The sequence below is a fragment of the Aulonocara stuartgranti genome (genome assembly GCF_965226115.1).
Source record: "Aulonocara stuartgranti genome assembly, chromosome: 19".
Classification (NCBI taxonomy): domain Eukaryota; kingdom Metazoa; phylum Chordata; class Actinopteri; order Cichliformes; family Cichlidae; genus Aulonocara; species Aulonocara stuartgranti.
Window position 1 is genome coordinate 1,393,848 of NC_138955.1, and position 20,930 is coordinate 1,414,777.

A 20,930-nucleotide genomic window follows, 5' to 3' on the forward strand; every position below is an offset into this window, starting at 1 on the left:
ACAGGGAAAGAAACCCTATCTGCACCCCACCTGCCCGCAGAGCCCCTAACGCTCCCTCTATACTGTAAGGACTGTGGGTCCTCTATAATAGCTTATGTGCACTCTGGTAAACAGATTATTCCCAACGCCAACACCACTGAACATTGCACCATGTTTATCAGTATTTTGCTATTTTTCACCGTCAGTTTTCTTTACGACGGTTAAAAGACTTTATGAGGTTTTACAAAATGAGATGCTAATGCATTTTGTGTGTTTGAGGAATGCCTTGAATTAAAAAATGACCCTTTAAAGCTGGACCAACCACTGTGCTTGGAACAATTTAAGAGGCATAAACCTGGGAGCAGCAAGGAAAATAGTTTTAAAGCATTCTATAAGTCACAAGAATCTGCATAGAGAGGCTTTGAAGTTTCTTACATCCAATTTAATATAAATTCACAAAAGAGTGTCTTAAAGATTCTTGGCCCATGCTTTTAACAGCTCTCTGAGGAAAACTAAGCACTTTCATAATGCCAGAGGTGGCTTTCTTTGGCGATATGATGTGGGAATATGAATCAGGAGGGTCTGTATGCACGGACAAAATATAAGAGATGTATATGAGACTAGATAAACAGGGAAGGAAATCCCGAACACAATTTTCTCATACAGATTTGTATGTTTTTATTCAAAAACTTTATTTTAAAAAATGTGCATTAACATTTCATAATATTAACAAGGTTACAATATCATAACATATGTGTGGAATCTTAAAAACATGACGTGCTGATTTTTGTGTGCAATATGAAATACAATGAGAGTCGCCTGCATATTAAAGTGAACAGTTGAAAAATGAGATGAGATGAGAATGTCATAGATTTCCGAGTGACATGAGATAGTTTTCTCCCTTTTAGTTGAAACCAAATAAAGTATTTCCTTTTAAAGCACCATGGGGCGATCGTGGCTCAAGAGTTGGGAGTTCGCCTTGTAATCGGAAGGTTGCCGGTTCGAGCCCCGGCTTGGATAGTCTCGGTCGTTGTGTCCTTGGGCAAGACACTTCACCCGTTCTCTACTGGTGGTGGTCAGAGGGCCCGGTGGCGCCAGTGTCCGGCAGCCTCGCCTCTGTCAGTGCGCCCCAGGGTGGCTGTGGCTACAATGTAGCTGCCATCACCTGTGTGTGAATGTGTGTGTGAATGGGTGGATGACTGGATATGTAAAGCGCTTTGGGGTCCTTAGGGACTAGTAAAGCGCTATATAAATACAGACCATTTACCAAGACTTCATTTGTTTTTCTACTAAAATGAAAATTATTTTCATAAAAAGCGGAGTTTACTCTTTATATAACTTCCAGCAGCAGGGATTTCCTGTCGTTGGATCTGAGCTCTCTGCAGTTGCTGAAAATGTTCAAAACAGCTGTCTCGATAGAGAAAAGGTGCTCATCCTCCACCTCCGGACAGTGGTGCCTCATAAATTCTGCAAGGCGGACCAGGTACTCAATGTTGTGGCCGGTGTTGCCTCTGCAGATGGCAATCTGGGCGGCAATCTCCCCGTCCGAGGCCGGCCCGAGGTAGATGGGGTTGTCAGGTGTGGCGATGTAAACAAGGGACAACACTGAACCGTGACCGTCTTTAGGAATGAATTCCACCATCTCTGTTATGTACCCGCCCTGGACAACCTCTCTCATGTTTAAATACTGAAGAGACGCTTCGACCTGGCACTCAGTCACTTCATAGGCCACGCCCCACGTGCAAGCCTGCAGAGTACAAACAGGTGGAGGTTGACACACTTGCAACACTTGCAAGACTTGACTTTGTGAACATATTCAGAGAGAAAAACCTAAAAATAAAACTACAGTGTTTTGGTTTGTCAAACAACATTGATTGAGCCTATAGGATGTTATTTAAAGTCCAGTTTTTACTTGACCCAGTGCCAGAATTTAATAGAAATTAGAACATTAAACAGTAGAACAAACAGTAGACAACCAGTAAATAATGGGTTTAACATTTTCCCTGTTTATCACGCCACAGTTACAGTTTATTGCAACACATCACACAAAAACTCATAATCAGAAAGGTGGAAAGTTTAAAATAGCAAAGTTGTTCTTTTAGTGTGATTGGCCGGTTAGCTAATTATTTTCTGAGCAGAGTTATTACTTGTTATTTGTTTTTATTTGTCACTTGTATTGCAATACATCTGAGAAGACCAGTGACTCACAGTCAGACATTCCAGTCTGAGTAAACAACACAGCCTCATCGGGCTTGTTGTGCTGACATTTAAAAAAAAAAGAAGAAGAAGATATTTTTAAGATATTTTAGTTTTAGTTTTGCTTTTTAAGGGTTATAGAATTTCTGAATCCACTGCTTTACTTACACATTCAATATTTAAGTGGTTCACTCACCTCCTCATCTGCTATTAGTGTGACAACTCTGGCTGGCTGTAGAGAGCAAAAACACCGACAGTGAGAACTCAACAACCAACAAGAAAATGCTTCATACTTCACAACAACATACTGTAGCCTACATCTAAAAATGCACGAGCGAACTCCTAAAGGATCAGAATCAGCAGGAAATACTTGTGTTCCAGGTGTGGCTGCAAATCTCACCTTTTCCTTGTCCCCTCGATGAAAGTCATCTCCGTGCCAGAACCGTCTCTTGTATCCTCTAATGTACCCTATTTTTCTTCTCTTGTGTTCAAAATCGGGTTTCCACACTAGGGAGCCATAGCCAAATATCCACAGGCTGCTCTTTTCCTTTATAATGTCCTGAGGTTTCATTGTAGGCACTTAACTTCGTTTGGGAAGAGAAAAAACAAAAGTCCACAAGTAGCTGCTCGATGTTATTTCCAGTCTTCTACGACCTCATAGAGTCTCATACATCAGGCTGCTCCTATATATAGATATATAGATAAATAAAGCGCTGAAAGGAGGAACCATCTTTCACGTCACAATGATCATTACATCAGTAATTAGTCAGTGTCATCAAAATGCAAATACTGTCCATTCCTCCTTAGTATACCGACGTGCACACATGTGTATTTGTTGATCAAAGTACGTCAGAGAGACACGACCTTGGCCAATTAAATAGAAGGGGCGGGGCTCTTTTGTGGCGACGCCTCGCCTAAGTTTTGAGTCGTTGCGCATGAGAACACGCAAGCACCCGGGGCAGGGAAATAAGAAGAATAAGCAGATATATTTTAAAGAAAAGAAGAAAGAAACTGTCTTTGTTTCTAACGTTTTAATCTTTATGAGCACTTTCAATATACAGCATAGGGTCAAACTCATAGTGCAGAGGTAATCACATTACCTATAAATAGCCGGGACTGTTATATCTGTGCTCTCTTAAGCTCATTAGGTATCTGTGTTCTCTATAGACGAGCTTAACACCGCAGTGGCTGATAACTGAGATCAGTTTGTCCTCTGTAAGTCGGTGAGGATGATATTTGATGGGTTAAGAAAGGAGAGAACTACTTTCTTGTTACTTCACATAAAACCTACTGCCACCAGGTGGTTGTGAAAGACATGGCTCTTTACTTGAGAGAAACATCAGCCTGGTTGCTTTGATATTGGCTGAAGGCTGGGTTAAGTAAGTAAAGTGTTAGATCTCCAAAGAGAGGGTGCAATTGTTATTAGTCCCTGTGTGCATCATGGAGCCTTGGCTGCGGGGCCCTTTGTTTGCTGTGATCATGCGCCATTAGTTCGAGGACATATAGATTTTCTCCGCGCACTAGTTTTGCTGTGTTTCTCACACCTTTCACCTTTCAGTCAGCTACAAGAATCAATTATTGATCATTATAGACGCAGATATCAAGAGATGCAGCAGTTCCAAGATCCATTTAAGCAGAAAAGACAACAAGGACTCTTTATTATGACATACAGACTTTTAAATATATATATATATATATATATATATATATATATATATATATATATATATATATATATATGTTTGAGTATTTTCTTACATTTCCTGCCAATTACAATGCTGCCCACTGAATGATTGCTAGCACAATGATTTCATATCACGCAGACACAGATCTCATAGACATAGTATCATCAGAAGAAGCTACCAGGCCAAATATTACTGCATCTATAGACAATGACGTCACTTTCACACCAGGCGACACAAATAAAGCTTCTAGATGATTCCAACATTTAATTTAGGATCTCTATTCGACCAGATGGACACTCAACCGACGAAGACCGACAAACAAACAGTGTACCAGATATGTAGTTCTTGTTTCTTTTCATAGCAAAAATAATAACAATACAATAAAAACACCAAAACAAAAACACTTTAAAAATATATTCACCTTTGCGAGGCATCAACTTAAAAACAGATGTACAAGTCATACTTCTAATCTCAACATATAAATATACACTATATACAAAATAATCTTATAAAACATAGAAAGAGAAAAATCAGTGCTTCATATACTTAAATTACTAATGAAATACTAATCTTACAAAATAACATTATTGATTCAGTAATTTCCATTAAAGGCGTTCTCGGTACGATAGTCACAACATGTATTTCTTTGTCTTGATTTAAGGGGGATTTTGCATAAAGTAAAACAAGGCCTTATTATGAGTTTTCCCTGCACGGCGCTTTAGCATATTGCATCATTTGATCTTTCACACAAAGAAATCAAGATAAGCAGGGCACAACAATTCCCTTTAAAAAAGGGGGTATAAGGCTTTGTGATCAAGGCTGAATACATTCTTTATAAAACGGATTGAATTTTCAAACGATAATCCTAAACATCTCTCAAAAATGAACCGTTTTCAGTAGTTTTCTTTTTTTCAGTCCCCTTTTCTTTTCTTCTTTAGCACAATGCTGGTTTTTGTTTGCATAGCGCGTCGCAGGTCAGATGAAATGGAAAAAAAGCCGGCTCCATCCACATTCCCGTTGGCGGTGAGTTGATTTGTTTGATTGCCGATTACTGCAATAAGATGGAAAGCGTCCATCGGGATAGCCCGCTTCTTCCACTCAGCATGCGGGCACACGCATCTTGGCCCGTTGCCCTCGGAGGAACTTGAACAGAGCGGACGAGGTTGCGAGAGCAAGCCTGATTGGCTCATTATTTCCCTTTTTAAAAAAAAAAAGAAATCCCAGTCTTTACATTCGCACATAGATTAGTAGCTTTACTTCTATTGCATTCAGAGAGCACACAAGCTCTATCCAGTTATCAAGTTTTCAAGAGCAGCAACTTGCGTTTAAATAAATCCCAGTCTTTCCACACTTGTAAACAGTCCACAAGAAATCCAATGTTGACGATGAATAATATATTCAATTTATTATACCTGAAAGAGACAGAGTCCAAACATTTAGTGACAATCACAGCAACACGTGCAAGATCTAAATGACCAGTTATTAAAGGGCTGGAACAAGTAAATAGATTTACCTCAGTTGCAATGATGCATTCATTTTTCTCTTCTGCTATTACAAAGACAGACTGGTACATTGAATCTCCAGAAGAACTTATTGTAGATATTCTACACTCTGGTCTCTCACTGTAAAGACACAACATGTCAGGCACACGGCACAAAAACAGTGCATGGTGGTATAAGTCAACATATGCATCTCTTCTCATCCACCTACCTGTACATTCTACTTAAATGTTTCGTGTCTTCTATTGACTTTTCACAGTTTTCATCTTTGTCCACAAGGGACAGTTCATCCTTGTACCTCGCGGAGGGTTTATAGTCCAGGTGGTAGTGGTTGATGCATTTGTGATTAGACTTTTCCCTGGGACAGTCCACCTCCAATTCAAACTTTTTATTGGTGTTCTTGAGCTCTAGAGTAGAGATGAGGTTCTCCTTCTGAAGGTCAACCTTGGAGAGGTTGTTCATGGTGTCCGAGTCCTGCTCCTTATCCTTCTGCTTCTTGATGTGCCCCATCACTGCCACTGCCATGCACAAAAGCAACAGAGCAGCCACTACGCCCACACCCAAAACGATGGCTACCAACTTTTGCTTCTCACTGGACTCCCAGCTTATTGTGGGGCTGGGGGTGTTGGCTTGATGCTCACTGTTGAACTGGCACTGAGGGCCGCTGTGATGGGCCGGGCAGATGCAGGTGGACTGGCCTTTGGCTCCTGTGGTGCAAGTCCCTCCATTGAGGCAGGGTTGAGAAGCACAGTAGTCTGTGGGCTTGTCGCAGTGGCGGCCTGTAAACCCTAGGGGACAGGTGCAGGTGTAGTCGTTGATGCGATCTATGCAGGTGGAGCCGTTTGCGCAGGGGTTTGCGGCGCACTCGTCGACATTGATCTCGCAGCGCGGTCCCGTGAAACCTGAGCGACAGCTGCACACTCGGAGGTTACCGCGGACCACGCAGTGTCCACCTGTGCAAAAAACACCATCATTATTGATTACTGCTGATGTAGAAATACAGCACCATACATGCTTTTGCAGTGATGTGCGTCTGGTCTCTTACCATTGGTGCATTGCAGTGAGGTACATTTGTCCACTTTCTTCTCACAGTTAAGTCCAGTGTATCCTGGTGGACACTCGCATGTGTAACTACGGCCATTATCTTTCTCTTGGCATGTGCCACCTTGGAAGCATGGTTTGTCTGCACAAGTGAGCACCCTGTGTTCACAGTGTTGTCCTTCGAATCCCTGCGGACACTCACACCTATACCCATCCTCAGAGTCCTGCAGGAGAAAAGATATAAGGTTTTTTTTTTAAAAACCCTCCGTGTCAGACGTTTTTTATCACATCCTGTTCACGACTGCCCCAACAAACCCCATTATCCTTAGACCAAATTCTATTTACAGTACATCGTCTGTGAACTGGGTCACCCACTGACTTGACAATCGATAGCATCCTCCTGGACAAGCAGATAGACGGAGGCAAAAACAAAAACAGGAAAGCCTGTGTTGTGGGAAAGGAGAGAGAGAGACTTCCGGACTCACCAGGCAGCGACCTCCGTTGTGGCAGGTCTGCCTGTCACATTCCCTGACCTCCGAGTCGCAGTTAACCCCGGTGAAGCCTGGCAGGCAGGTGCAGGTGTAGCTGCCCTGGCCTGTGTTCAAGCACGTGGCCCCGTTTGCGCAGGGTTTATGGTGGGTGCAGTAGTTCAGGTCTGTAAACAAACAGGAGAAAACGTGATTACTGGAACCAAAAGGAGGGATTGCATCAAATGAGCCAGACATTTTCTGCTTTTTGCATTATCCTTTGAGACAAAGACGTCTGGAGTCGCTTTCTAATTCACTCACCTTGGTCACAGAAGATGCCCCCCCAGCCTTCTTTGCAATTGCACTGCCAAGCCTCTTTACAGGTACCGTGTTTACAGGACGGGTGGATTTTACACACATCACAAAAGAGACCCTGCCAGCCCTGTCTGCATCTGTTCACACAAAATATAATAGCTGGATCACACACAAATCAACTTTCATCTGCTCACTCACATACAAGAGCTACAACAAGCCTGACAAAAGGGGAACAATAGTGAAAAAAGGTCCCCTTGTGCTTTGAATACTTTATATTTCTCATGACTAGGGTTGACTTTTATTTACCCTTTTCGTTGGCTAATTGTGGAGGGACACCAAACCAAAGTGAATACTCACTTGCACTCTCCAGGTAATGTGCAGTTTCCGTTCCTTTCATTGCAGCCTTCAAGACAGATTGCTGAGAGAGAGAGGGGGGGGGGGGGGGGGGGGGATAATTTAGTGTTATTAACTTATTAGGCAATTATTAAAACAGTATTTATTTATTTTACTCGCTGGTGTATCAATAAAAACGATTTCCTGTTGAGTGTCGCGAGGCACACTGACTTTGCATGATTTTTAATTTTTCATTAATTTATTTTTTGCACTGTTGGTTAGAGCGGAGCAGATGTTTGCTCTAAAAAAAAAAGAAATAAAAGGGGGGGGGGGGGGGGGGGGGAGCAGGACAGCTGCCCCATTGTTACGGGCGCACTGTTCGAGCCCCGTGTGCAGCTGCCGCCCCACACCGCCTCCACAATAGGGCCTGCAATTTAGTGGCGGGCGATAATGCCGCGATTAACCCCGACGCGTGCTGCCGAGCGACCACCGCCCTGGATTAAATCTCACGCGCCCAGAAAGAAAGCAGCATCAAGTTAGTTGTCGTCAGATTTCACCTGAACCTCACTTGTGCGCAAATTGTGCCCTGCTTCCTCGCGTCCCACGCACACCTGTGATCATGTGGCTTAACAGGTCATTTAATATGGGCCAAATGAAGTCAAGAAAAAGAAAAATTGGAAGGATTGAGAGAAAAACAAATGTACAGAACCTCCCTTATCTTCCTTTGTAACTACCTAATATAAAGCTGTTAATGGCCTGTGTTTTTTGCTCCATTTAGGACTAATGCGCAAGCAGCCTTCCTGAAATCTGACTCATGACCTTTTATACAAACAAAGAAAAGTGCCCATATGGTGTCTTCACTCTTGCTTACGTTCTTGGCAGTATTCTCCCCTCCATCCCGGCAGACAGGCTTCTTCCCCATCAGGCTTGCAGGTGAAGTGGCCAAAACGGTCGTCTCTTGGAGCGCATCTTTTGGAACAAGTGGCCCCGTAGTAATTTTCATTGCAGATGAACCGGTATGAGTAACGTAGCTCCGTCTGCCTCCCGCTGAGCACATCCTTGGACCACTCACGCCCTATTCCCAACTGCCTTTGGATGGTAAAATAACTAATCAAGAATTCGGGGTTGGTGGTATCTGTGAATAAAACAGAAAAAAACATTTAATCCTATTTAGGCCACAAACTGGCTCACATGAGAGACTGTTTAAAATTTAGGCTGCTCTATGACGTTAACACATCTAACAATTATAAATTTTAACACGATACACAATTTAAGAGGCATACTTAAAAGGCCTCCTCAAATTCCCCTTGCCGTCACTTCTCGCCATTACGCGCTGCGTTCACAGAGATTAAAAAGAAAAGAAAAAAGAAAAAAAAGGTGTAAAATCCAGGAAAAGCCTGTCATGGGACTTTTGGCAAGGGTTCAAATTCTCATTTAAGCGATGTACACTTTCCCATGCCTGCCAAAAATAAATCAAGGGAAGTACGATTGTGTTTGGCGAGATTTGATTGCAAAGGATTGTCGTGTGACTCATGACATCCTAACAAACACGAACCCATGACGCTGAAACACCAGATGCGTTTGCCAGCACTTCATACGTTCATCACGTTTCTGATAAAAGCGGACTTTTCAGTAACAAGTAAAGCAAGTTACACCCACAATGCCTCCCTCTAGTGGCGAAAACCCAATAAACATCTCCTCACCTCCGGGCTGCTCCGCTGCAGGAGAATTCCAGGCTTCAATAACTAAGGAGAAAGCACCCTGTGGGGACAAATGAGGGAAACAATGGTCACAAAACAACCTGAAGATCTCATATCTTTAGCTTTGTTTGGATGAAACGGGGTTTGGGGCACAACACTTTACATATATATAAAAGAAAGCAGTTGCACTTAATTCAAATGATCCCGGCAACAGATATAGGGACTGGATTGTGTCCTACATGAGTTCACATAGTTGAACGCAGACTCAGTTTTAGGCAAAGGATAAAACAAGTCCTCTGACCCTTAAGCGTAGTTTAAATGGCACAAAAACGTTGCATTTAATTGGTGTGACAAAAGCTAAGTACTATATGCAAAATACATTTCAGAGTGTTGTTTGGTAGAAGCATTTTTCAGCACTTATCAGCTGTGAAGAGCGCATTTTTAAACGTGTAGATTTGGTTTGGTTTCTGCGTAAAAGCGTCAGACGAGTGCGCCCGACAGGACAGGTGCTCTTACCGGCCAGGTGAAGTTGAGCGGCAGGCGTAGCCTGGCGTCCGGCCGGATGCTGAAGGAGTCGGTGCCCAGAATAGGTGTGCTGGCGTTGGCAAATATGCAGTTTCCAGGAGACACCTCCTTCTGGAAATTCTTCAAACAAACCTTGAAATAAGTCCTGCAGCCACTCATGCCGCAGCTAAGCCCATTTGCCAGCAAACCTTTCGTGTTCTGAAAATGATTCAGCTCTATCTCGAACACACCCGTTCCGAAAACCTAGAAGGAAATGAAGAGTGAGCACAGAAAAATACATTTTTCCCAAAATATAAACGCAAAGATTTAAAAACCAAAAATACCTGAGTAGATACTGTAATAACTATTGCGAGGACAGATGTGAACCAAACGGCCATCCTTTAGTTTTATGTGCGTATCCTTAAAAAACAGTTTGTCCTCCCACAAAAAGACGCTCCTATTCCAAAAATGCAGTGATGATAAAATAAAGTGATCAGAATAAATAGAATCCTTTTCTTTTCCTCCAAAGCCTGTAGGACAAGATCCAGCTCCACAATCAGTATCCAGAAGAAGAAGTTGGGAAAAGACCGAGTTATCCGTGTGCTTGAGGTTAGACAAATATCAGTAACGTCAATATCCACAAGTGACTCATTCTGCGGTCTTTATGTTGCCCATCCATCGTGCCGGTTAGTTGTTGTTTGAGTTTGCTGTGCTGATGTGAGCCTTGTTTTGCCAACAGTGATGCGGGCATGTGGCGGAGCATCAGCGCATAGTGACTCCCAGTGAAGGATGCTTGACGTCCCTCCTCAGTTTTTATACGCCGTTACAGACAATGTCAGTGGGTAAACACCGCCCACTCCCCTCTCCACTTTTTTTTTTTTTTGGTGTGTGTGTGTTTCTCTTTCTCTCTCACACATGGAGTGTCATTAACATGTATAATGATTTTTAGAGGAGTTTGTTGCTTAAAATAAGCGATTTTCTGTGCTTTCATACGCTGTTTATGCGTAAACTAAAATTCAATAGTAGGTTGTTGGGGGTTTTTTCTGGGGGAGGGGGGTTTCATAGTGTTAATATAGATGAAGCTTTCAGGCATCCAGAATTTCTAGATTCACTGTTGCTGTCTTCAGGGGTCACTGCTTGTGTCTCTTTCTTTTCCCCTGTGTTTATTTTAGAAGATGGAGCAGGAGACAGCCCTCCCCAAAATGGATTTAAATGTTAAACACGTGGTGTCACTCATAAATCAGATGAGGAACCCATGATTTTTGAGACCAAGACCCTCATATAAAGTAAAATATTAAGTCCATTTCTATAAATGGGCAGTTATCATGTGAAACGCTTATGTGTGGACAAACACAAAGCTGAGATTGTCCTCTAGCTGAGCACTGTTTGTTGAACTAACATCCACATGGCAGCTGAAAAACAGTCTTCTTCTTTCAAGTGTGTGCATAATTGTTCCAAGAGGGAAAAGAAAAATGAACTCAAAGCAGTATATGAAGGCGGCAGAGCAAATAAATTCACACGCCATATGCAATTTTATCTCATGAAAACTCACGCTGAGCGCAGGCATTGTTACCTTTATCACCCCTGCAGCAGGCCAACTTGTCTGGGAGGATTTACAGTGAGGGAACAGGATTTAGTAACCGTTCCCTGGCCATGAAGGTGTGTGGCTGAACGGCTCTCCTGCAGAGATGACATCATCTTTAACCCCCCCCACCTTTGACTTATAGGTTTGAGGTTCCACTTTTGGGCAGAGACAATGGACTATTGAGTTTGGAGGAGTGTGAGTAATAGACCCAGACATCTCATACTTCTCCTGTATTGAAGCATTTGGCGTTCCCACCATTGACTGAATCACACAGATCCTGCAGTGGTGCATCAGTGCAGCCTCGTACAGTGCCTGCTTTCAACCATGCACTCTTGCTCTGCTTTGTGTCAAAAAGGACCCGAATTTGCTTATCTACAGGGCATCTCGCTGGTATATATGGCTTCCACAGACTCTAGAGCCTCATCAATCTCTTAAGACATGTGTAATGGTGTGCCTGCCTTCCCTTCATACACATCAAAACACCCGTACACTTTAATATTTGATGGAGTCTGGCTAAGGTTTCTCAAGCGCAGCTCAGGTTTCAATTCCTTGTAAAGTAATTGGACTGTGCTAAACACGCAGCGATGCTTGGATTGGAACGTCTTGGTGCAACGCAAGTGAAAACGCTGGCTTGGTTGAAATACGGGGAAGTGCCTTTGGGGTGATGCACTCACCAGACTTTGTTAATATTTACAAATTGTGATTTTATCACTGTCGTTATATTATTATTGTTACTATTATCTAAATGGGGAGAAACCCTGACCTCAATTAATACGGACATTTTAGTCCTTAGCTCTATGAGTTATTTACTCCTGGCCAATGCAAACAATAGGATAACAGAGTCTTTTCTGCTGTGCTGCTCTAGAATAAACACAACCATGGAAACAGACATCGGCCCACCGCAGTTTCATCTGCGGCCTTGCCTGGGACATCATTTTTCTTTGTGACAGTATTTTGTAAAGCCGACTCGTGATTGTTCTATGTATATATTTAGCTGGCATCCAAATCCTAAAAATAACATTTTGACTGGAAAATGAAGAGATATGAAAGCGGCTGCTGACTCATTTTGGACTTATTGGCAAGCTGCTATTGGTGAGAAACTGCTTGATGCAATTGTTTAGATCATCGGAAGTCTCAATTATTTATTCATTTTGTCCCAGGAAACCTTGCTCATACGTTATAGGTTTTAAGAGGCCGGCCATCCAATCAGGTGTGCACTGTTTGTACGTTTATAGAGCAGGTTTGCTTGTTTGTTTGTTTTTATTAAATACGTGTGAGGATATGAGTCGGAGCATGCTTACTCAAAAGTATGCGACCACTGTCAATACACTGTTGTACTTGTTATTTACAAAACACATCGAGCCTATTGTGTCCCTCATGAAGTTAACAGAGATCAAAGACTTTCTTAAATTAATTTTTCATTCGCTAAATGTCACTAAGTATTTACTGTAAATTTGCACTGGACAATGAACCTTATACCTAAGTGAAAATCCACTTGACTGATATGAAAACATTAAGCTCAGTGGGGTCATGTGTCAGTTTTAGATCCAGTTGGAAGCATTTTTTTTCTTTTCATTACATTATTTTGTCTCATTATACCACAGTCTTGGCCATTGTTCCAGTAGTATCAACAATCTAGTAAAGTGCAGTAGAAAGTTACAAAGCTAACAGATGGCCCCCTTTTAGTTCAGATATCTGGCCTGTTTAATGTGCAGCAGTTTAACACTTCTTTACAGCACATTTGATCTCTATGCCCCAATCTGTCCGGCCAATCAATGGGGCTTTTGATGTGCGCTGCCAGTGGATCTGAGGCTTCTAAGCATGCCGTGCTGGGAGGAGAAATCACCTGCTGTTGCAATTAGAAAAACAAGGGGTGGTTCCATTCTCTCACAGCACCATCCACAGCCTAAGCAGCTCTTATTTTTACGCTAAACATACAGAAAATACCCCCTTAAGGATACAAACCCAAATTGTTCAAACGTTACTGTAAGTCTGGGAGACTTAAAAAAAATTTCTAGAGAGATTTTATGTGCTTACGCCAAAGATTAAATGCTTCTAGCTGTAGAGAAGAAAGCATGATTGTGCATGTCTAGCATGATGAAATATAAATCAGCGTGATTTATGTGACACTTTTGGACCTGAGAGTCATTACTGATCAGCTTCTGCATATGTTTGCAAGTTTTTGAACATATGGCCTAAATTACCATGTTAAATATTGCTCTGCATGTCTGTTTTTACTCAGTTTAAACCTTCAGCTTTAATTTAAAGCTCCTGACATTGTGGTTGCCGGTTTAATAAGAGCCCGAGGGGCTGTTGTGGAACTTTCCAGCTACCATCTTCGAAGCTGTTGACAAAACAAAACCATCCCCCACACTTGCACCACAACAATCAACACTATGTGGTCACTGGCACCATGTCGTGAACCATGGAGGTGTCAATAAAGGTTTTTGCTTTGCTGAAAAGATGTCTGTTAGCTAAAAGGCATCCTGCATGCCTTCAGTGTATGATTTATGACTCAGGGCCACGCCTTTTCAACAGGTTCCGCTCAGTTTGAAGCGCTTAAAATGGACCAGATCATGTGTGTAACAGCTGTCTGTGTGCTAGTATGCCCCCCCAAAAAACGGCATAGCACACTCCGCTCTCCCACCATGAGGGTCTGTGATTATTCCAACCACCCCCTCAATGTTCAGTATTGATCTCAACAGAACAGCTCCGCCTTTGACACGTGCAGAGATGCTGGATAATCACCGCATCTGTCAATGTGAGCTTAGCAGTGTCACATCCTGCTGCATTTTTAGCAGATGCATTTCCCTTCTGCCGCTGTATTTTTTAACCATTGTCCTCAAACAGACAATAAATATGAAAAGGACACGGCATGAAAGCCAAACATGTTTTTGTGTCCAGGCAGTTGTTGCATGATTGCCAGTGCAAGGATAGTTGTTTGCGTGGAAGAAGCTACTGTAGCCTTGAGGAAATCCTCCTTTCCCAAAGTCAAAGCATAATTGCTTTACGCAAGCCAAAACCGCACAGCAGGAAGAGGAAAGAGATAAATGGATGTGAGGGAAGAACGTGCTGGTGTGAAGAGGGTTGTTAAAACCACAAGAGCGAGCCAATCGGGGACACCAGACAGAGTATGAATTGGTGTCCCACAATTCACACACTAACCTCATTATTATTGGGTAGGCGAGAACAGGTGCATTAACCTTAATGTTCTGTGCAGTACAAGCTTTTTAATGGTTCTTATTAAACACATTTCACTGAAGTTACTGTGCTTTGGGAATCGGGAAACTGCCATCAAAGTAATTGGCAATATTAATCTTCAAAGATGCAAGAGTTTTGGCCTCAGTGTCACCGTAGGGGAAATTCTCAGTAATCACTGAACACCATCAGCGTGATTAGCGTCTGGTAATTTCACCTTGGCATGCCACGCTGTTAGATGCTGTGATCTTGTGTGATAAGGGTCTGTGGTTCTGGTTTAATTATCAAGAGACTTAATGATCTCTTATCTACTGTTCTTCCTCCACTTCCTGAGCGGGCAAGGGGGGGGGGGGGGCACATGACCTCTAAAGTACACTACACTTTATTATTGTTTATTTATATAGACGGACCTAGGAATATTTTAGGAGGGTCCGTTGTTTTTTCCTTTGACGATTTGAAGTTCCTAGTTGTCCTTTTCCTTTTCGGTGTATGTATGAATAGTTTCCTACCTTTGCTTTCAATTTCACAAACACAGATTCCTGGGAATTTGTCCCGCTGGAAGTTACACGTGGGAGAGTTATGTTTGTGTGCAATGCACTGAGATGAGTGGCTTATTAGGCGAAAGGCTCAGGTAGTGCGAGGCCTCGCTGTGCTCTCTGGTCCTACCAGAAACTATCAGCGGCCGTCAGAGTGAAATGTGACCTTCTGTTTGGATTCTGTTTAATGAGTTGAACTGAAGTTGACCTCATCACACACGCACACACACAGACCCATCTCCACTCTGCAGGACAAACAACAGATGCAAACCCTTTTGTATAAAGTGATTGTTATCCACGTCAACTTAAGGCTTGGCTGTGATATTAACAGTAGTGCAGCGCACAGATTGCACATGTATACATTTGCACGTCCAGTTTGTGTTCCTGTGGACAGCGAATTAGTGGGCGCTATGCCATGTTTGACATGATTTAGGCCCACTTCTATGCTTACCCAGCCTCAAAACGTGACAGCAGGGGCTTAGAGGGTGCTTGAGTCTGAGCACAGTGGTCAGAAGTCTGTGCGGAGCCTGTTTGTCCAGTAAAGGCTCACTGAGGTTGAATCCTTGCAGATGAGCCCGTGTAGAAGGGCTTCATGTTTACAGTGATGAATATGTTCTCACAGTGTCTTACTAATGGGCTTCAGCAGTGATACACCACTGGGCCTCTGTTCTGATGTCAGGCCTGTTGCGCGAGAGGCTCCCTCGCTGCCAGGCCCTAATAGCTATGGGCTGTTGTTCCAACTTGACCCCACGAGTCCCAAGTTGCCTCCTTTGATTTGCCTCTTACAAGCAATTTTCATATCGCTGTTCAATATCTGACATGTCTCAAGATCTCTATTCCTTCCAGACCATATTCATACAAAAGATGTCATACTTTTAATATAACCTAATTTTAAAAATGCATCGCTCTGCTTTCATTGCATTTTAAAGAAGTAATTTCTCCCTTATGTGGGACCCCCCACCCCCACCCCCATGCAAATCCAGAGGGTAAAAATAATGATTCCTCACTGTCATTTTGTGGCATAGTAACGGATTGATGCATTTGTAAAATACACAAATATGGATTTGCAATGTTATTGTTTCTGGTAGATTTAGATGAATAATTTACTGTACTGTGCAAATTAATCTTTCTACACAGAGTTTGTGTTCTCATACACTCCACAATGATTTAGTAGCGAGGGTGATAAATGACACTGATAGCATATGTGTAGACTTAGCACATTAGGGCTGTAATTTATTTATCTTGCTGCCCAGCGCTGTTGGAGTGGAATTCTGAACATGTAGCACACATTTCTTGTAAATGGGGTGCCTCTACCAACGTTATGGTGAGTAAAATGCATCAATTCTATTTTTCAAAGTGACCAAAAAGGAAAGATCTTTTATAAGATATAAGATTGTATCTGTCTGCAACTTGCATTGGTGTGTTTGCTTTAATGTAATGAATGAATATTATATATATTGTCGGAGCAGATAAGTCTACCCTCAATCCATCTATTAATTCTCTACTGCTTATCAGGGTCCAGGGCAGCAGCCTACACAGAGGTAGCCAGACCTCGTATACCTCCACCACCTCTAGTTGCTTCACCTCTGAGGATCTAAAAGCAATCACAGACACATATGAAGATGAACTTTGATTGTAACCCAACTGAGTCTTTCAAGTGTCTGATCAGATGCTGGCTTGATGTTAGCCTGTCAGATCAGACGTATATGGGCTTATATGTGCATTTGTGTAGCTTATTTGAAGAACCAAATCAAAAATGCATTGTTCGAGTTGGTGTGCTGGACCATTAAGAGTTGAATGCATGGTGTCCTTTAAAGTTTTACATCCTCAGCAAACAGGTATTAAGATTTAATGAGATCTTTGATCTTTGAGATCTTTTCTCTGGTCGTAGAGGTAAGAAGTGTCCACTGGTTACTTTGTGTCACCCACACTGCTAACAACCATTACCCTTCGCCCTCCACCTCCCGCCCTCTCACCCTCACCCCATCCTCGGCCTTACCCCAAGCCTGGGAGCGGAATTCTGGGAACATTTTTCCATGTGAAATGCCGAGGTCCAGTCAAGGGGTGTGACGCCAGTGCATTGTTCCAGCAGCAAAAAAGGAACCGCTTGTGATGAGGCCAATTCCTGTTGGTCCCAAAAAAACAGGCACTTTCTCACACTGACTTCCTTCCTCATTGGACAGCACAAAACAATCCCAGACCAACCAGCAAAGTGAAAAAGAAAGAAAAAGAAGGGGGAAAAAAGAACAACAGTGGAGGTAAGCTTTTGTGGAGAAGTATTCTCACCCTGTGCAGGTTTTGTGGCTGGAGCTGGAAACGCACGACTGTCTTGTCAATCTCCAAAATTCACCTGTCTGTCCCATTGAAAGGCGAACGTCCTTTATCTGCAGACACAGACCCCCCCACAAAACAAGCTTACATTATGTAATCCCAGTGGCAAACAGCCGGTGTCTTATCTTTACTGCGTGTGTGATTGCAATCACTTCAGTGAAACCTCTGTGCTTCTGCTATTTACTGTCCCGCAATGTTTACGTTTAGCAGGCAGTAACTGTGGCTGAATTGTGATTCGACCTGAAACTCAGTAAAACTTTGCAGCCGATTGAGAAAACACAAAAAGGAATGGCGATCGAGTGAGAAGGGCAGTGGGGCTCTACTGATTGAGCGAGCAGGACTCAGGAAGCACCTGCCTGCGCAGAGAGCTGAGCATTTATCTGACCCTGCTCAGATCAGGTGGTTTCCTTGTTTACGTTATCTCCGCGCAGCTCCCTGTGGCCCAGCCCCTATTGGCTGCCCCGAGCCACTCCTTTTTCCACCGCATTCATTGATCTTGAGAGGGCTTGCCACTTCCTCGTTTCTCCTTTTCCCACCAGCAGCAATGAAACTCACCCTTCACCACCCTGGAGCTTGTTGGCAAAAAGACAAACTAGTTTAATAAGCTAAAAACTCCTCAGAGCTCCTGCCTGACCTCTCACCTCTGTCCTCGCAACACAAACATGGCAGCCTTGAAGACTGCTTTCCTTTTCCTCTTCTTGCTTATACTTGGGCACAGTGAAAACAACTATACTCATCAATTAGCCTGACTGATAACCCTGATCCTGCTGTCCTCCACGTCCCCTGTATTGCTCAACCTTAACCCAGCTGGAAAGATTTAAAGACCGATCTGCCTCGGGGGTCGGGGCTTTACATGTTTCATCCACTGGGTTTCTGGTGGTTCATTATTCCAGGAATTCTGTTGAGACAGTGCTCTTCCTCTCTTGATGAAAACATGGCAGCTTTTTTAATAGTAAAGTAATTGAGCTGTACTGCCTGCTCAATGTTTCCTTTTTCCCTTGTTGATATAATTATGGTTAAATTGCTGCTTGGCATTCATAATAATGACTGCAGGTGGGCTAGACACAGGTGCTGTGTGTAATTACAGTGCACATGAGATCCAGAATTGATTATCTGGACTAAATACATATAATCAACCTCAGCAGATGTGCATCTAAACTGTTTTATCAAATGCTTATTGTCACCAGGAGGAAAGTCCGAGCATTGTGTGCATGTGTGTGTGAGATTGGGAGACACTGGCAGTGAAAACAGTCTCTTGTGTGGCTGTGTGTATGTAATACCCACCCACACGTGGCCACAGATCCCAGCTTGGTGCTCCTACTACCCTGTTGGAGTATTTGTTCTGGCAAGGTTTTAGCTGATTGTCACAGTTAGCCATAGCACAGTGAAAGACGCTATGCTAATGCTAACCTTTAACCCCTGTCATACTATTCTTGTAACTAGAAAGAAAAGACATGCGTTCAATATGAGGATGTTCATTTTTAGTGGTTAGCCTGAAGCGAACCTTCACACTGCTGACATTTACCTACATGGTAAGCACCCCCCCCCCTCGCTGCAGTCCTCCACATGGCCTTTCATAGCCCTGCTTTCCTTACTATCTTGTTATCTCAGCAAGTGTTTCCTGCAAGCACCTTCTCTGGGACATGTGGTAGAGCTTGTGCTATGTTATGTCCACGAGGTATTGTTCTCCCAGTGTTTGACCATCGTAAATTAGCTGGAAACGATTTGTCAGACATGGGGGGGACCAGGAAAGGGAAAAAAACAACAGCACCATTAAAAGGGCCTTGATGTGAACCCCAGCATCGAACCATACATGAGCAAATATGTTAATGGTTTTTTCGAATTGCTCCAATCCAGGTTATTCAGAAAACATCTCCCAGAGAGAGGAGGTATTTAACATTTTACACTTCACTCCAAAGACTACAGTTTCATGTTATTTTCTTTTCTTTTTATATTCACCCCTTTAAACCACAAGGTCAAGTACAGTGCATAGTTAGACAATAAATCCCCCTTCCTCCTTAATCCAAAGGATAATTAAAATATATACATATTTTTGAGCACTGTTTCCATGTTACATAAATAAAAAGTGTGTTTATTTGAAATCGCTGGATGAGCCACCCCTGTTTATTCCGCAGGCTGTTTTGAATTGACTATCAACATGTCCCACTTTAATGAGGGAATTCCTGTACATCAGAGGATGTCTAACGCACATCCTGGCTCGTAATCATGCTCTCACCTATATCATCAAAGTCCCACAGCGAAGCCCAATTCGAGGAAGGGGGTGAAACATCCTTCTACTTCTGAGGCCTCATGGAGGGAACAAGGGAGGGAGCTGCGGGATCTCTGATAGTTGACTCTCTATGAAATAGCCCCTCATGACCTCAAACAGCAGCAGAGAATTTTTGAGCGACAAAACTCATTCTGTCAAGATGTACCCAGTACCGTGTCCCTGGGGAATCTGCTGTCACAACCAATGTTCCCATGGATAGAAAGGGACCCCTCGGGATCCGGAGATTGACAGCGAGCATAGTGGGACCAGGAATTAAAGGTCTCTAAAGAGTCAAGAAGCTAGTCAGAGTGGCAAAAATAAAAACATGCTGTAAAGTATGATCTGAGCTGTGACATGGGAACCTCCCACTCTAAACTATGCCCCCCCTGGACAGTTTTTTGATTTAAAGCCAAACAAGTAACTGTTTTACAAAGTTGTTTTGATAAGGAAATGTTGCAAGGCGAGGGAAAAGAGACTCTGGCAATCATCAGGAGCACAAAAAATTACTGCAATTCAGTAAGAAAACAACTTCCCCCACTGTAAAATAACATTATTCCTGCAAGGAAAGCAGAGGGAAGTTCCTCCCTTATATAGAGAGAGGATTGTTCTCCGACTTTGATTGTTTAAGCAAAGCTAAATGTGTTTGCTTTAAATTATGTCACAATATATCACAGAAGTGCTTCTAGTTTTGTACAGGAACAAATATCGCACGCCTCTTTTGGAATGAGCGTGCATTTGTTTAGCTCTGCATCTCTCGATTTCCTTATCAGAATGCATTAATCCTTGGGGACATGAAAAACACTACAAACTGAAGCCCATTGACAGAGCAATTGACATACCGAAATTTCAGCAGAGTATATTTTGGCTATTTTCTGATTTACTTTAGGATTTCGGGGTTTTTTGGCCATATCTTTACTTTATCTAAACTATCTTTAAAACCTTTTTTTTTTTAATTGTCCTCTTTGATTTGCAGAATTAGAGCGCATAAGGAAAGACAGAAAATACCAAGAAATATCAAATAACCTATTTCAGATACTTACAGTATTGCCACCAAGACCCAAAAGAGAAGATAGCCACCCTCTGCTCTCCTACGCCAGGCCTATTTTGACCCATCATCAATCTCCTTTAATAGCGGTTTCCATGGCACTCTGTGTTCTGCAGGAGAAGATGGCAGGATGACAACTTTAAAGTGACCAGTGTTTTGTGTGATGCTGGACAACGCTGCAAGCAAACATCGATTGGCTCCTTTCCCTCTCCTTTTGCAGCAGGTGTGTCTGCCGGAGAGACAAACA

At 42.7% G+C, this 20,930-nt stretch overlaps 2 protein-coding genes across 3 annotated transcripts; both read right to left on the minus strand.

The window, feature by feature from the left end:
- Positions 1–632: 632 nt before the first annotated feature.
- LOC309694796 (glutathione-specific gamma-glutamylcyclotransferase 1-like) lies at positions 633–3,007 on the minus strand. Its single transcript, XM_082515005.1, has 3 exons — positions 2,576–3,007; positions 2,372–2,407; positions 633–1,726 (listed from the first exon to the last, which is right to left on the minus strand). The coding sequence occupies exons 1-3, from the start codon at positions 2,744–2,746 to the stop codon at positions 1,310–1,312; spliced, it is 624 nt and encodes a 207-aa protein (XP_082371131.1). The 5' UTR covers positions 2,747–3,007; the 3' UTR covers positions 633–1,309.
- A 914-nt stretch (positions 3,008–3,921) lies between these two features.
- LOC309695090 (delta-like protein 4) lies at positions 3,922–20,883 on the minus strand. 2 transcript variants are annotated; one of them, XM_082515536.1, is made up of 13 exons: positions 20,679–20,883; positions 17,325–17,422; positions 17,038–17,163; positions 9,732–9,983; positions 9,219–9,276; positions 8,387–8,650; positions 7,540–7,600; positions 7,189–7,319; positions 6,886–7,055; positions 6,405–6,624; positions 5,571–6,312; positions 5,374–5,482; positions 3,922–5,272 (listed from the first exon to the last, which is right to left on the minus strand). In XM_082515536.1, the coding sequence occupies exons 3-13, from the start codon at positions 17,074–17,076 to the stop codon at positions 5,267–5,269; spliced, it is 2,052 nt and encodes a 683-aa protein (XP_082371662.1). In that variant the 5' UTR covers positions 17,077–17,163; positions 17,325–17,422; positions 20,679–20,883; the 3' UTR covers positions 3,922–5,266. The 2 variants fall into 2 exon arrangements, with proteins under 2 accessions (XP_082371662.1, XP_082371661.1); XM_082515535.1 differs by lacking the exons at positions 17,038–17,163; positions 17,325–17,422; positions 20,679–20,883 and adding an exon at positions 10,064–10,552.
- Between the last annotated feature and the right edge of the window lie 47 nt (positions 20,884–20,930).